The sequence below is a fragment of the Bos mutus genome, chromosome 23 (genome assembly GCF_027580195.1).
Source record: "Bos mutus isolate GX-2022 chromosome 23, NWIPB_WYAK_1.1, whole genome shotgun sequence".
Taxonomy (NCBI): Eukaryota; Metazoa; Chordata; class Mammalia; order Artiodactyla; family Bovidae; genus Bos; species Bos mutus.
In genome coordinates this window covers 33263387-33275518 of record NC_091639.1, presented here as the reverse complement: position 1 = coordinate 33275518, position 12132 = coordinate 33263387, and the positions used below count along the sequence as shown (strand labels likewise).

The 12132-nt window shown below is 53.0% G+C and overlaps 2 protein-coding genes across 5 annotated transcripts in view; one reads left to right on the top strand and one right to left on the bottom strand.

The window, feature by feature from the left end:
• Positions 1 to 93: 93 nt before the first annotated feature.
• MEA1 (male-enhanced antigen 1) lies at positions 94 to 2070 on the bottom strand. Of its 3 annotated transcripts, none has more exons than XM_070361224.1 (4): positions 1937 to 2070; positions 989 to 1268; positions 801 to 903; positions 94 to 490 (listed from the first exon to the last, which is right to left on the bottom strand). In XM_070361224.1, the coding sequence occupies exons 2-4, from the start codon at positions 1256 to 1258 to the stop codon at positions 339 to 341; spliced, it is 525 nt and encodes a 174-aa protein (XP_070217325.1). In that variant the 5' UTR covers positions 1259 to 1268; positions 1937 to 2070; the 3' UTR covers positions 94 to 338. The 3 variants fall into 3 exon arrangements, with proteins under 3 accessions (XP_070217325.1, XP_005900182.1, XP_005900181.1); XM_005900120.3 differs by lacking the exon at positions 1937 to 2070 and adding an exon at positions 1758 to 1887; XM_005900119.2 differs by lacking the exon at positions 1937 to 2070 and adding an exon at positions 1648 to 1745.
• A 1-nt stretch (position 2071) lies between these two features.
• The window catches only part of KLHDC3 (kelch domain containing 3), a 12819-nt gene continuing 2758 nt past the window's right edge, over positions 2072 to 12132 (top strand). The window contains exons 1-14 of one of the 2 annotated variants that reach the window (XM_070361223.1): positions 2072 to 2218; positions 4413 to 4625; positions 4834 to 5010; positions 5163 to 5278; positions 5462 to 5533; positions 5642 to 5855; positions 5936 to 6022; positions 6171 to 6279; positions 6420 to 6493; positions 10703 to 10850; positions 10986 to 11052; positions 11130 to 11234; positions 11516 to 11590; positions 11675 to 11792. In XM_070361223.1, the coding sequence (XP_070217324.1) occupies positions 4472 to 4625; positions 4834 to 5010; positions 5163 to 5278; positions 5462 to 5533; positions 5642 to 5855; positions 5936 to 6022; positions 6171 to 6279; positions 6420 to 6493; positions 10703 to 10850; positions 10986 to 11052; positions 11130 to 11234; positions 11516 to 11590; positions 11675 to 11792 (1516 nt within the window). In that variant the 5' untranslated portion in view covers positions 2072 to 2218; positions 4413 to 4471. Of the gene's footprint in view, positions 2219 to 4412; positions 4626 to 4833; positions 5011 to 5162; positions 5279 to 5461; positions 5534 to 5641; positions 5856 to 5935; positions 6023 to 6170; positions 6280 to 6419; positions 6494 to 6617; positions 6697 to 7831; positions 8466 to 10702; positions 10851 to 10985; positions 11053 to 11129; positions 11235 to 11515; positions 11591 to 11674; positions 11793 to 12132 lie in introns of those variants that run through there. The other variant, XM_005900116.3, reaches the window with a different exon arrangement.

Genomic DNA, 12132 nt, shown 5'->3' with positions numbered 1-12132 from the left:
TGCTGGGCAGGTCCTCATTTGTCCCTTTCAGGTACCTTGGAGGGGTGAGGGGCTGGGGAGGGCCAGACCCAGGTTCCGAGGGCACAGGCAGTGCAGCTTTTGGCTGTGTACATAGGGTGCTTTATTCTCCACAGAGTGATACATGCTACGGTGGGTTGGGCTTGGGGATGTCCCCATATGTACAGAACTGAATAAAGTGGGTCTCTGAGAAGAAGTCTGATTTGCCTTGATGTGGAGGGGAGCTGGGGAGGATGGAGATGAATGTGACACCAGGATATGTTCAGTCCTGTGCTGGTTCTGGCCTGGAATGCAGGGAGTTAGGGCAGCTCTCAGGGTGGTCACTTCCAGGCAGGGGCGGCCTGCCGGGCTTGGAGGGCCTTCTGTACCACGTCTTCCCACTGGGCATCTGATAGCTCGTGAGCCCAGGCAGGAACCCCTGGTGCAGGCAGGCTTATACCAGCCATTGTCCTTTTCACCAGCTCTACATGTTCTGAAATCACAGGCAGAGACCAGTTAGTGGGTAGGAACGATGGGACCAGCTCCCCTCCCCATTCGTTGAATCAACTCAGAGATTCTGGACTAGTAAGGTCACTGTATCTGTCCAGTTATTCCTAAGGAAGCCTGCCCATCCTGGCAGTCTAAAAAGAATAGCATCTCACCTGGATTCTGAAGTCCGCAAAATCTTAGATTACAAACTATTCTTTTAGGAGCAGGATGTTCCTCTGGGACTTCCCTCTATTGGCATTAACCAGTCCCCTTCTTCCATAATTATGCCAGAGTAAAAGAATGATCTCTTTTACCTGGGTCCATGGGAATAGAGCTGTGGTTGTTCAATGCTGTAGCTCCCTGCTCATCTTCGTCCTCACTTTCTAGTGGTGGGTCCGGCAAATGAAGCCCCAGGGCCTGCAGAACCCAAGAAGACAGTTCAGGGTCAGTTCTTCAGGGACTCCTGCTCCACCTGCTCAGGAACAATGCCTCCCCCACATACCTGGATCCGATCCTGGATATCAGCAACTACATCTTCTCCATCCCCCACTGGTGCCAGTTCCACCTCCTCTTGTTCAGGATCTTGGTTCAGAGGCTGGTAGGAGTAGCCAGCTGGTCCTGCCCCCGTTTCCTCTTGTTCTTCCTCTGGTTCCTCACTGCTCCAATCCCCAGTGCCTTCCGTGGGGCCCTGATGTGGCCCCAGTTCCTCAGTCTGATTGGGGAAGATACGTTCAGGACCCATGGTGTCGCCCCCTAGAACTACTGTTGCCATCGGGCAGGGGCTGCAAGAACAGGGAGGCAGGAGAACACGGGTCGGATGAAATTAAATCCACTTTCAGCCTCTCAACCAGCTCCTGGTGGTCTCCTGCTAAAGTCCACAAACATTTAAACGCCTCGAGTTTCCTGCACTTCATACCACCCAGCCTGTCCTGGCCCCTCACTTCTTAAAACCACTCTTATTCCTAATCGAGGCCCACCCGCCTTTCTCTGCCAATTCTTAAATAGCAGCCCAACCGGAGGCCATACCACCTCTCAAAAGACACCCCTTCGAGAACGCCCCCTCCCCCCAATCCACTTAGGAACTCCGGGTCGCCGAACAAGATACCTCGGACTAGGCATACCCGTCCCCTTCTCTCCCCTCCAAGGGCTTCCCCTCTGTACCGCCTGACAAACGCTCTTCGGGCCCCTGGGGCTCCCTTCAAATGGCCCGAGTTGCGGCGTTCCCCACCCTCCCCACTGATTCTCCGCAGTGGTGTTTCCGCGCGCCTTACCCGCTCAGAGCCCGCGACCCAACCCGCACCTTCACTTCCGGCGGGGCAGGACGTGCGGGTGGGGGCGGGTGCCCAGACCTCCAGCCCCGCCCCACGCTCGTGATTGACGGGAGCTTGGACGAAGAGCCCGCCCCTTGCCCCGCCTCCACCACCTTCTCCCAGACCCAGGACTACATTACCCAGTAAAGTCCGGGATCTTTGACACGTATCTGCGCACCACCTCCTCCGGCTCCTGCCCACTCTTCGGCAGCTCCAGGCCCACCGGAATCCCGTGGACTACAAGTCCCGGTACGCTTCGAGCACTCAGCTCGGACTGCACGTGCGCATCCAGCTGCCCGCCGGAAGGACACAGCCTGGCTGTGTTTATCTCGTTGGGGACGGAGTCGTCGGTTGGCGCGCAACGGGTTCTAGGCTGCAGGCAGCGCGAGGACCCGCGGCCCCGCCCCGGCCCGGCCTGGCAGGTAGCCCGGGGTGGGCTGAGGGACAAAGAAATTTGTAGGGGCTGGAGACGCCCCTGCCTAGCGCTGGGGTCTTGGGGGAGGGGCCAAGAAGCAGCTCACCTGCTGCGGTGGGGGCTGGGAGGGAGCTGGGGGGATGATGGGAAAGGAAAGTGTTAATGGGGAGAGAAGGGCTCGGGGAGGGTGGTGAGGAACCCGTGGGGGACACCTGGTAGCTGGAGGAGGCCCTGAAGGAAATTGGGAAGAAGATCGGGTTATGAAGGGAACAGGGAGGCTGAGGATAATGGAAGAAAAGGGCGGGGGTGTCTGGCGTTGTGGGGGAGGGGAGGTTGGGATGACTGGAAGGCGACAGGGATAGCGTCATATACAGGGAGGAATATCTCAGGCAGAAAGGGGTCAGTGAATATTAGCCTTTTTTCCCCCTTAATGGAAGAGCAAAAATGAAGGGCTGTCACGGTGGAGCTTGGAGTTGTGGGGGAAGGAAGAAAGGGGAAAAAAAATGCAAAGCTCTCAGGAGATCAAGAAGGGCCAGAAACTGGGAATGAAAATTGCACGAGAATAGGAAGGCGGGGGGCGGGAGGGCAGGTTCATGAGGCGATTGAAGATGCTTGAGAATGCGGCAGTGATGGAGGATGGGAGAGACCGGGAATAAGAGGAGCCTCTGAGACCCTGGGGGCTTGTTGTCCCTGAGCTTGAGTTGTTTTTTTGGAGGAGAAGCCATGGGGTTTTTCCTCCACCTTTGCACGGAATTGCTTCTCTCTTGCCTTCTGAATGCTCTACCTTGATCTAGCTGAAGGGGAAGGTGGAGTCTATGAGGGAAGATGAAGGTCTCCCATTCTTAAGCCCGTCAACCTCCTTCCTATCTGTCCCCATAAGCTCAGATCCAAGAGCTTTTGGATTGAGGACAGAGTAATGAAGTGAGAGTGGTTTCCTGCTGGGGCTATTTCAGGTTTGGCAGAGTAGCTATTTAAAGCGTGGGGTTGGGGGTTGAGAGAGGTTGGGTAGGGGTGGAGGACTGGCAAGCCAGCTGAAGCCCATATGTCTTTCTTACGAGGGCTGGCCATACTTGAGCTTTTTGTGTGCCTGAGGTTCTGCCTGGCACTTCCCTCTGCCAGGGCTTCTTGAACAGGGAGAGATGATCCACCCAAACCTATCAGGTGCCTGCCAGTGAAGGCAATAACAGCTATAGGAGACCTGCCTGATAGAGCCTTCAAATGTACCCATTATCACTAGGTTGGCGGGTTGTCTTTAAGAGACCATGACCTCTCGTGCCTGGGTCTTTTTCTTGTCCTGGCCAAGGGCATTTTTGCTTTCCTTTACCTTTCCACTGCACAATCCTACCCCTCTCCCCTTTCAGGGACCCGAGTAGGAGAAGAACTGCTGGAAAACAGCTTGTTCTCTATCACAATGGGCAGGTTGGGCAAATGGCAAGAGGAGAAAACGCCTCCTCCCCACCCCCACGCCTCAGTCCCCAGCAGACACATACCTTTCTGGCTTAAGTTCTTGGCAGGATACCAGGTACAGCTGTCAAAGGGACTCCTCGTGCCCGTGAGGGGCCCCAGGTGACCTCGATGACAACTGCTTAGCTTGACAAGCGCCCCCAAAGAGGGGCTAGCCATCCATGGAGGTCCCTGTCCTGGATCGATCCCACCCCATTCTGGATCGAGGGACCGTTCCACTCTAAAAGCCTAAAAGCTTTTCTGCGTGGAGGCACTCGTGCCAGCTTTCAATGGACAGTCTGGGGCTGGCTGGGCTATTAATAACTCTTGAGTATTTTGAGATCCCTCTCCCCACCTCAGAGAGCACAGAGATTCTTAGAGAGGTGGCAGTAAGCAGAGCAGGGCCAGAGAGACGAGAACTCACTGACCTGGGAAGGGGGCTTAGAGCTTGGGCCAGGCCAGGGACAGGGTACAGCCTCCGTGGGGAGGGGCGACCATGCTGAGCCCTAGCTCAGCAGTCTGAGCTGTTAGGCAGGTCAGAGCGGCCCCACCCTTCGCTGTTGGAGAACACAGGGCCAGGGCTAGCTCCCTGACCTCAGCGGCTCCCCTGGGGCAGAGCCAGCCACCTGAGCTGCAGGGGGGTGGTGTGGGAGGGCCACCAGGGTGACACTTACAGGCAAGGGCTAGTCTGGGGCAGAGTCACGGTGAGCCAGGCAAAGGCCCCTCCTGAGGAGCCTGTGGCCCCAACTTGTGTGCAGGTAGCAGAGGCAGCAGGCCGTGCCGGGGGGGCATGTTGCTGTAACCAGAGGCCCAGGGGATGTTACGGTGGACAGTGCACCTGGAGGGCGGGCCCCGCAGGGTGAACCATGCTGCAGTGGCCGTGGGGCACCGGGTGTACTCCTTCGGGGGTTACTGCTCAGGTGAAGACTATGAGACTCTGCGTCAGATTGATGTGCACATTTTCAACGCAGGTAAGTGAATTCAGGGACTGTCCCTGGGTACCCACATCAGGGAGGGCAGTGGGCGGTGGGTGCCCACATCAGGGAGAGCGGTGGGTGGCTGAATGAGGTTTGATGGTGGTCCCTACGGCCAAAGAGGGTGGGGGAAACCAACGTGGTTGGGGAAAAGGTGTACGGCCTGAAGGGAGGTGCCCAGGGCTGAGCAGAGCTGTGCCCACAGTGTCCTTGCGTTGGACAAAGCTGCCCCCGGTGAGGCCCGCCGCCCGCGGGCAGGCTCCCGTGGTACCCTACATGCGGTATGGACACTCAACCGTCCTCATCGATGACACAGTCTTCCTTTGGGGCGGGCGGAATGACACCGAAGGGGCCTGCAATGTGCTCTATGCCTTTGATGTCAGTGAGTATGGGTCTCAGAGTGGCTGTGTTCTGCCAGATGGTGCCTCAGGGGGCCTGGGAAGGGTGTGTGCTGAGGGGGCTGGGAGTAAGGTGCCCTGGAGTCTAGGAGGGAATGTCAGCTTGCTTACCGGGCCCGCCCTCTGCCCTCTTCAGATACTCACAAGTGGTCAACACCCCGAGTGTCAGGAACGGTTCCTGGGGCCCGGGATGGACATTCGGCTTGTGTCCTGGGCAAGACCATGTACATTTTTGGGGGCTACGAGCAGCTGGTAGGTTTGGAAGCAACCAGAGGTTTAGGGTGGGAATGAGGAGGAAGAAGGGGAATTGAAGGTGGTGGAATGGGAGGCTTTGGTTTGCTTGCAGGTTCTGAGGTGAGGGGCTTGGAGGGTTGGGGAGTGACCCCTGCCCCTCTCTTTTATTCTTTCCTTCACTTCTTTTCTTGTCCCTGTCAGGCCGACTGTTTTTCCAATGACATCCACAAGCTGGATACCAGCACCATGACATGGACCTTGATCTGTACAAAGGTCTGCCCATTTTCCTCTCTTCCAGACACCCATCCTCAATTTAAGAAACCATAGGGAGCTCAAACTGAAAGCTGACCCTCTCTCCGTGCCATCTTTGCTCCTGCCCAGGGCAACCCTGCACGCTGGAGGGACTTCCACTCGGCCACAATGCTGGGCAGTCACATGTATGTCTTTGGGGGCCGGGCTGACCGTTTTGGGCCATTCCATTCCAACAATGAGATTTACTGCAACCGCATCCGTGTCTTTGACACGAGGACTGAGGCCTGGCTGGACTGTCCACCCACCCCAGTGCTACCCGAGGGGCGCCGGAGCCACTCAGCCTGTGAGTGTCTGTCAGGTCCCTGCTGAGTCCCTGTTCCCCCGCATTGTCCCCACACTATTGACACACCTCTCTCCTTCCAGTTGGCTACAATGGGGAGCTGTACATTTTTGGTGGCTATAACGCAAGGCTGAATCGGCACTTCCATGACCTCTGGAAGTTTAACCCTGGTAAAGAGCACTGCCTTTAATGGGGAGGGAACAGGGTGCCATGGAGGCGGGGTGTAAAAGAAAAGCATAATCCTGAGTAGGTGAGGGGTGCAGTGGAGAGGATATCTGGATGAGCAGGTACTGAACCTCCATTTAAACTTCTCTTCAGTGTCGTTTACCTGGAAGAAGATTGAACCGAAGGGGAAGGGGCCATGTCCCCGCCGGCGCCAGTGCTGCTGTATTGTTGGGGACAAGATTGTCCTCTTTGGGGGCACCAGGTCAGGAGGAGAGAAGGGAGGGCCGGAGCCCTTGGGAGTCAAACGACTCCCACGGGAGAGAGTGGGAGTGCCTAATTTGAGCAAGAGAGTCTCGGGGGTAGCCTTTGCTCCGCTCGTCATTTCTCTGTTTGATCCTACAGTCCGTCTCCAGAGGAAGGCCTGGGAGATGAATTCGACCTCATAGATCATTCTGACTTACACATTTTGGACTTCAGTAAGTACACTTATTCCCAAAGGGCTTCTGCCATCAGGGTCCCTGTCTTTGGATGGTGATATCCAGGACGGGACCCTTTCCTTGGCTTTGACCATCTCCCTCTCCCGTAACTCCTCCTTTAAAGGCCCTAGTCTGAAGACTCTGTGCAAACTGGCTGTGATTCAGTACAACCTGGACCAGTCCTGTTTGCCCCATGACATCAGGTACAGTGAATGGTTGGAAGGGAGGGATTAGTTGAGGATGAGAGGGCAGCACAGGCATGACCTGATTGACTCAGTCTAAGTGTGGAGGAGAGAGAAGATTTTGTTCTGTAGTCTACTTGTGGAGAGGGTGCTGGAAGGAAATATAATAAAACTGTCAGCTGAATAAATGAGCGTGAAAAAAAAAAAAATCCAGTTTTCAAACCAAGCTCAGAAGCATCACTTCCTGAGACCTGAGCTTATACAATTATTTCTGTTAATGTGCTGAAAAAGTTTGATTAAATCTTAGAACTGAAGAAAAAAGACAAGTTTAGGAGTCTCTGGATCACATTAATTCCAGAAATAAGGGCGGTTTTTTCTAGCCACTTCCCTTTTTCCCACTTCCTTTCCTAGGTCTGAATTCATAGGTCTAAAATCAAGCACCAGAAGCTACTTTGTATATAATTGTACTCTTCTGGGTCATTTTGTGACACTTTCCTCTCCGTGTATCAGTTCAGTTTAATTCCTCTTGCTGAGGTTCTGTGTGTTCAGTATTCAGTATTGATACTCAGGTGATAGAGGATACAAGGCTGAACAGGTGGGTCCCAGGTTGGCCCAGGATTCACACATGTCTCAAGTGCCTAATACCAAGTAGACTGCAGCCTTGGTATAAGGAGGTACTTGGTGAAATTTTGTAGAATGACCATTGTCAAAAAGAGAGGAACTGAATTTTAATATGGTGGGGGGGGAGGTCTTTAAGAGGATGGGAGTTGAGAACAAAACCTGGCATTCCTGGTGGGAGGAGGGGCTTCCTGGTTGGATCTGAGCAGAGGAGGAAAGGTAGGTTGGGAAGTTTCATTGAGATGTATACACAGATGGTTTTCTCCAGGTGTTGGGCATAAGACTATCGATATATAAACAAAAACAGGAAGTTCACAGGAGCTTGCAGGTGGATGAGTGGGTGGTGGTGGTGGATTTGGTGGTGTGTGGGACCTGATTGTTAAACCTAACAGGGCTGTAAGGAAGAGGTGGCTGTGGGTGGCTGAGCTTTAGAGAGTTGAAGGGACTGGTGTGTTCATTGCTCTGTTTGAGCAATTCTGGATTTGGGGGTGGAGGCTCCCCCTTCTCTCCTTTCTGCCTGTCAATTTTGGCCTTCCAGGTGGGAGCTGAATGCCATGACCACCAACAGCAATATCAGTCGCCCCATCGTCTCCTCCCATGGGTAGGAGGATGTCTCTGCCACCTTCCTTCCTGAGCCTGCTGTTGTCTTCACTGCCCTTGCCCATCTCTTCCCCCGCCTGCCCCTTTAGACCTTGGACTTGGTATACCTCCACTTGGAGTTGTTGGACTAGAGGTGTTTTCTGTGCTGTGAACTTAGTGGGGAGCTGTAGCAGGAAGGGCTAGGTCCCTTCCTCCTTGGGCCGAGGGCCCCTTCCCCTTGGTGCTCTGTCCCATTCACCTCCCTCCAACTGCTCCTGGGTTCTGCTCTGCCCCAGGTCAGCCACAGGCTGCTGGGAAGTGACGGGAATGGGAAGGAGGGAGAAGCAAGCAGTGTGTGAGCCTCAGGAGCTTCCCCTCCCCACTCCCTTTTCCACCTGTTCCCCTCTGCTTGAGCCATGGGCATTGATTGCGAGCTGAGAGGAGTTGCAGCTGTTGGCATGAAATCTCCTTCTCCCTGACCTGGGGAGGCGAGGACCAGCAGATAATCCCATCCTTCCTTGAGCTGTTGCTGTACCCTGACACTCTCAGCCAGCTCAAATTTTATACAAATGAATTAAAAGTCTCCAAACGTGTGATCTCTTTTTTGTGGAATACGACCGGGATGGCAGGAGTTTACAGTGGGGGCAGGGTGCTGAGGCTCTGGCTTCTCAGCCAAGAGCATTAGGAAACCAAATACCATCACGACCTGGCTGGAGTTTCTCCGGTGTGGAGTGCAGCGTCTTGCGACAAAAAGGTGGCGACGTTTGGTCGACGGGTCGCCCATGGAGGGTACCCCGGCCGCCCACCAGCAACCCGCTCGGCCCCGCCTGCGCTGCTGACGCCAAGCCTTCCGGAAGGGGCGGGGCGGGAGCCTGTGTGGCGGAAGTAACGCCATTAGTTTTCTATACACCGCTGAAGCCATGCCGAGAGCAAGCTCCTGTGGCGGCGCGGTTGCAGGGTCTCCCAGCGAGGCTCAGGATGGCGGAGAGGATGACGGGAGTCTGCGCAATGGTGAGGGCACGGTGCTGGGACAGGGGGAAGCGCTGAGGGCCGGGAGAGGGGCCCTGCGTCTGGTGCGGGCTCACCCCGAGACTGCCAAGTTGTCTGAAAGACGCAGACACCGGGAGCGCCCCCCAACACCCTAGAAAGTGGGGAGTGAGAGGATACTGAGTTAGGACACCCTGAGCAGTTTTTTAAAGGGCAAAGAGGGTTTTTCGCAGGGAGAAAACTTATGTTCCAAAGCAGAGTCAGAAGGGCATTGATTATTGGGGAAGGCTTAGGTAAAGATTCAATAAATTTCGCCGACGTTATTGAACATCTCTTGTACGCAGGCACAGTAGATGCTGGAGATACAACAGTGAATAAAGCAGTCCAAAACTGCTCTCATGAAGCTTACTTTTTGGGGTTAAAAAAAAAAAAAGGCACGGAGACCTAAGGAATTGCATATTTTTAAAGGATAAGTTTTATGGTATGTGAATTATACTACAGTTTTGAGAAAGGTGATAAGAGCTTTGAAGAGAAAACGGGAAGGGTTATGGTGTTAAGTAATCACAGAAGGCCTCACTGGATAGGTGGCATTTGAGAAACCCTGCGAAGGAGGTAAGGGAGCAAGCAATACAGCTGGTGTAAGTGTTACAGGCAGAGGCAAAGTCAGGTGCAGAGGAACTGAGATGGGAATATACCTGTTTGCTTAGGAACTGCTTGGAGGCCAGTTGACTGGAGAGGAGTAGGAAAGAGATAGTAGAAGAGATCAGAGACAAAATGGAATAGGTCACATGGGATCTTCATGCTATTACAAACCCAAAGCTTTTACTCTTGAGTAAGATGGAAGCCATTGGGGAGTACGGAGTCTGGAGTAAGTGATCTAAAAAATATGTATGTGGAAATGAGGTGGGAGTGTTAAGATTAATTTGTCTCTTTTTTTTGGAAAGAGAAAACTTTTATTATTTAAAGAAGTTAAAGTGAAAACTTCATGTCTCTAGTAGTTTCCTTCCTTTTTTAAAAAACAGTTTTTATTGGAGTATAGTTGATTTACAATACTGTGTTAGTTTTAGGGGTATAGCAGAGTGAATCAGTTATACCTATATCCACTTTTTTGGATTCTTTTCTGTGTGGGTCATTACGGAGTATTGACAAGAGTTCCCCTGTGCTGTACAGTTGGTCCTTATTAGTTATCTCTTTTCTGTATAATAGTGTGGATATGTCAATCCCAGTCTGCCAATTTACCGCCATCCCAGATTTGCCTTTTAGGCATCTCTCCCATGTTCAGTGAACATAAACTTGGGCAAACTCCGAGAAACAGACAGACAGGCCTGGCATGCTGCAACCCATGGGGTTGTAAAGAGTCAGACATGACTTAGCGGCTGAACACCAACAACTGAGGCTGAACTTGAGAGAGAGTTTTGAAAGCAGTGAGACTGGTGGTTGGGCGAGCGGTAAGGAGGCTAGAGCACTGAGGTGAGATGCTGAGCGTACACTGAACCAGAATACGGGTAGCTGAGCCACGAACAGAGACAGAGGTCTCTGTGGGAAAACCTGTGAAAGAGAAATTTAAAAGAGAAGGGGAAAACAAAGAGACTATGGGTTAGTCCATCTCCAGCCTTACATGTACACCTTCCTTAGCAAGGTGAGGCCCCAGATAGCTGGAATAGTTGGGGCATTAGGTGTCAGTGGAGCACTGTTACAACCTGTGTTGCTTGGAGCCTGCAGCGATCGGTCTGAAGGGGATATTGGAAAGGGTCACTTACCTAAGGAAAGAGCATGGGGCGATGTCTCTGCAGCAGTGGCAGATGCTGAGCTGAGTTGCAGTCCCCCCACCCTCCTTTCACAGACACGTCTCACATGTCATTTGAGGAGCTGTTGGAATTGCAAAGCCAAGTGGGGACTAAAGCCTACAAACAACTGGTAACAGGAAGCAGCACTAAGAAGCAGAGTTCTAGACCACCTGTCCAAAAAGGATGTGTCGCAGATAAGCACAGGTGAGGAGCACGGCCTTTCCCGGGAATTGGGGGGAAAGACACCTACTTGAGTAGGTGTCTGCTTTCTTGGGTGGCAGGTGGGAGGCCTTTAACGAGACTGGAGTTCCCTTGACCTGCCCTTCACTTTCTCCATAGGCCTCTGGAAATGTCAGCCAAGGTCCGGGTGCCATTTTTGCGTCAGGTTGTCCCCATCAGTAAGAAGGTGAGGCGGAGGCAGTGAGCATTTTCTCAGGGAAAGGAGACGTAGCAGTTCTCTTACATTCTCTGTTCTCTCCAAAGGTAGCCCGGGACCCCCGCTTTGATGATCTGTCAGGGGAGTATAATCCTGAGGTGTTCGATAAAACGTATCAATTCCTAGATGACATCCGAGCCAGAGAGAAAGAGGTGAGTAGCGTGAGGCGGTTTGTGCGGATTCCAGGAGGGACTGGAGCACAGGTTAGAGAGGCAGAGGGGAGCAGGGTGAATCAGTTTGCTAGTTGTGTAATCATTGGCAAGATACTTAACCTCTTTTCAATTCAGTTCCCTTATCACAAAAAGCTAATAGTTCCCATTTCATAGTGTTAATGTGAGTTAACATATGTGAACCTCTTAGAATGATGCTTGGCACAGAGTTTCAGCTAACATTTACAGACTGCTAACCATCATACTCATTTTCCAATGTGGAGCTGGTGAAAAAGCAGCTGAAGAAGCACCGTTCAGGGGAGGAGCATGAGAAACTACAGCACCTGCTTCAGCGAATGGTGAGCAGGTCAGAGTATGGGGTGGGAGGTGACTCACAGTCCCTGCTGTTCACCTGTCTCACCCCTCTCATCTCGGCTCCTCAGGAGCAGCAAGAAATGGCCCAGAAGGAACGAAAGCGGCAGCAGGAGCTGCGCCTGGCCCTGAAGCAGGAGCGGCGGGCTCAGGCCCAGCAGGGCCATCGGCCATACTTCCTGAAGAAATGTGAGTGGGGCACAGCTACGACCTGCGAGTCACAGGGACAGAGATTGGGTGGCCATAGTGACTGGATGCTGTACTGGGGGTCCTGGAGCTCCTAAGGGAGGCTTGAAGGCTGGATCCCATGGTAATTTAGAGGAAAGTAGAAATAGTAGTAGTAGGGAGTTGTTTGTAACCATTCTCATATCCCTAATGAGACTGTGGGCAGGGAGTGTCACTTATCTTTGCCACGCCCCTTCATATGTTGGGTTGGGCACAGAGAAGGAGCTCATAGTTCGTTGAATTGAGAAAGAGTGGAGTTGCGGAAGTCATCTTGCTTTTAGACACCAGTGAACCCCTGACGAGT

Excerpts from the sequence above, each read along its gene's own strand:
- MEA1 (XM_070361224.1), bottom strand. The coding sequence starts at position 1,258 with ATGGCAACAGTAGTTCTAGGGGGCGACACCATGGGTCCTGAACGTATC. Across the intron at positions 904-988 it reads ATATCCAGGATCGGATCCAG|GCCCTGGGGCTTCATTTGCC; the intron begins GTATGTGGGGGA and ends TGGGTTCTGCAG. Across the intron at positions 491-800 it reads CTCTATTCCCATGGACCCAG|AACATGTAGAGCTGGTGAAA; the intron begins GTAAAAGAGATC and ends CTGTGATTTCAG.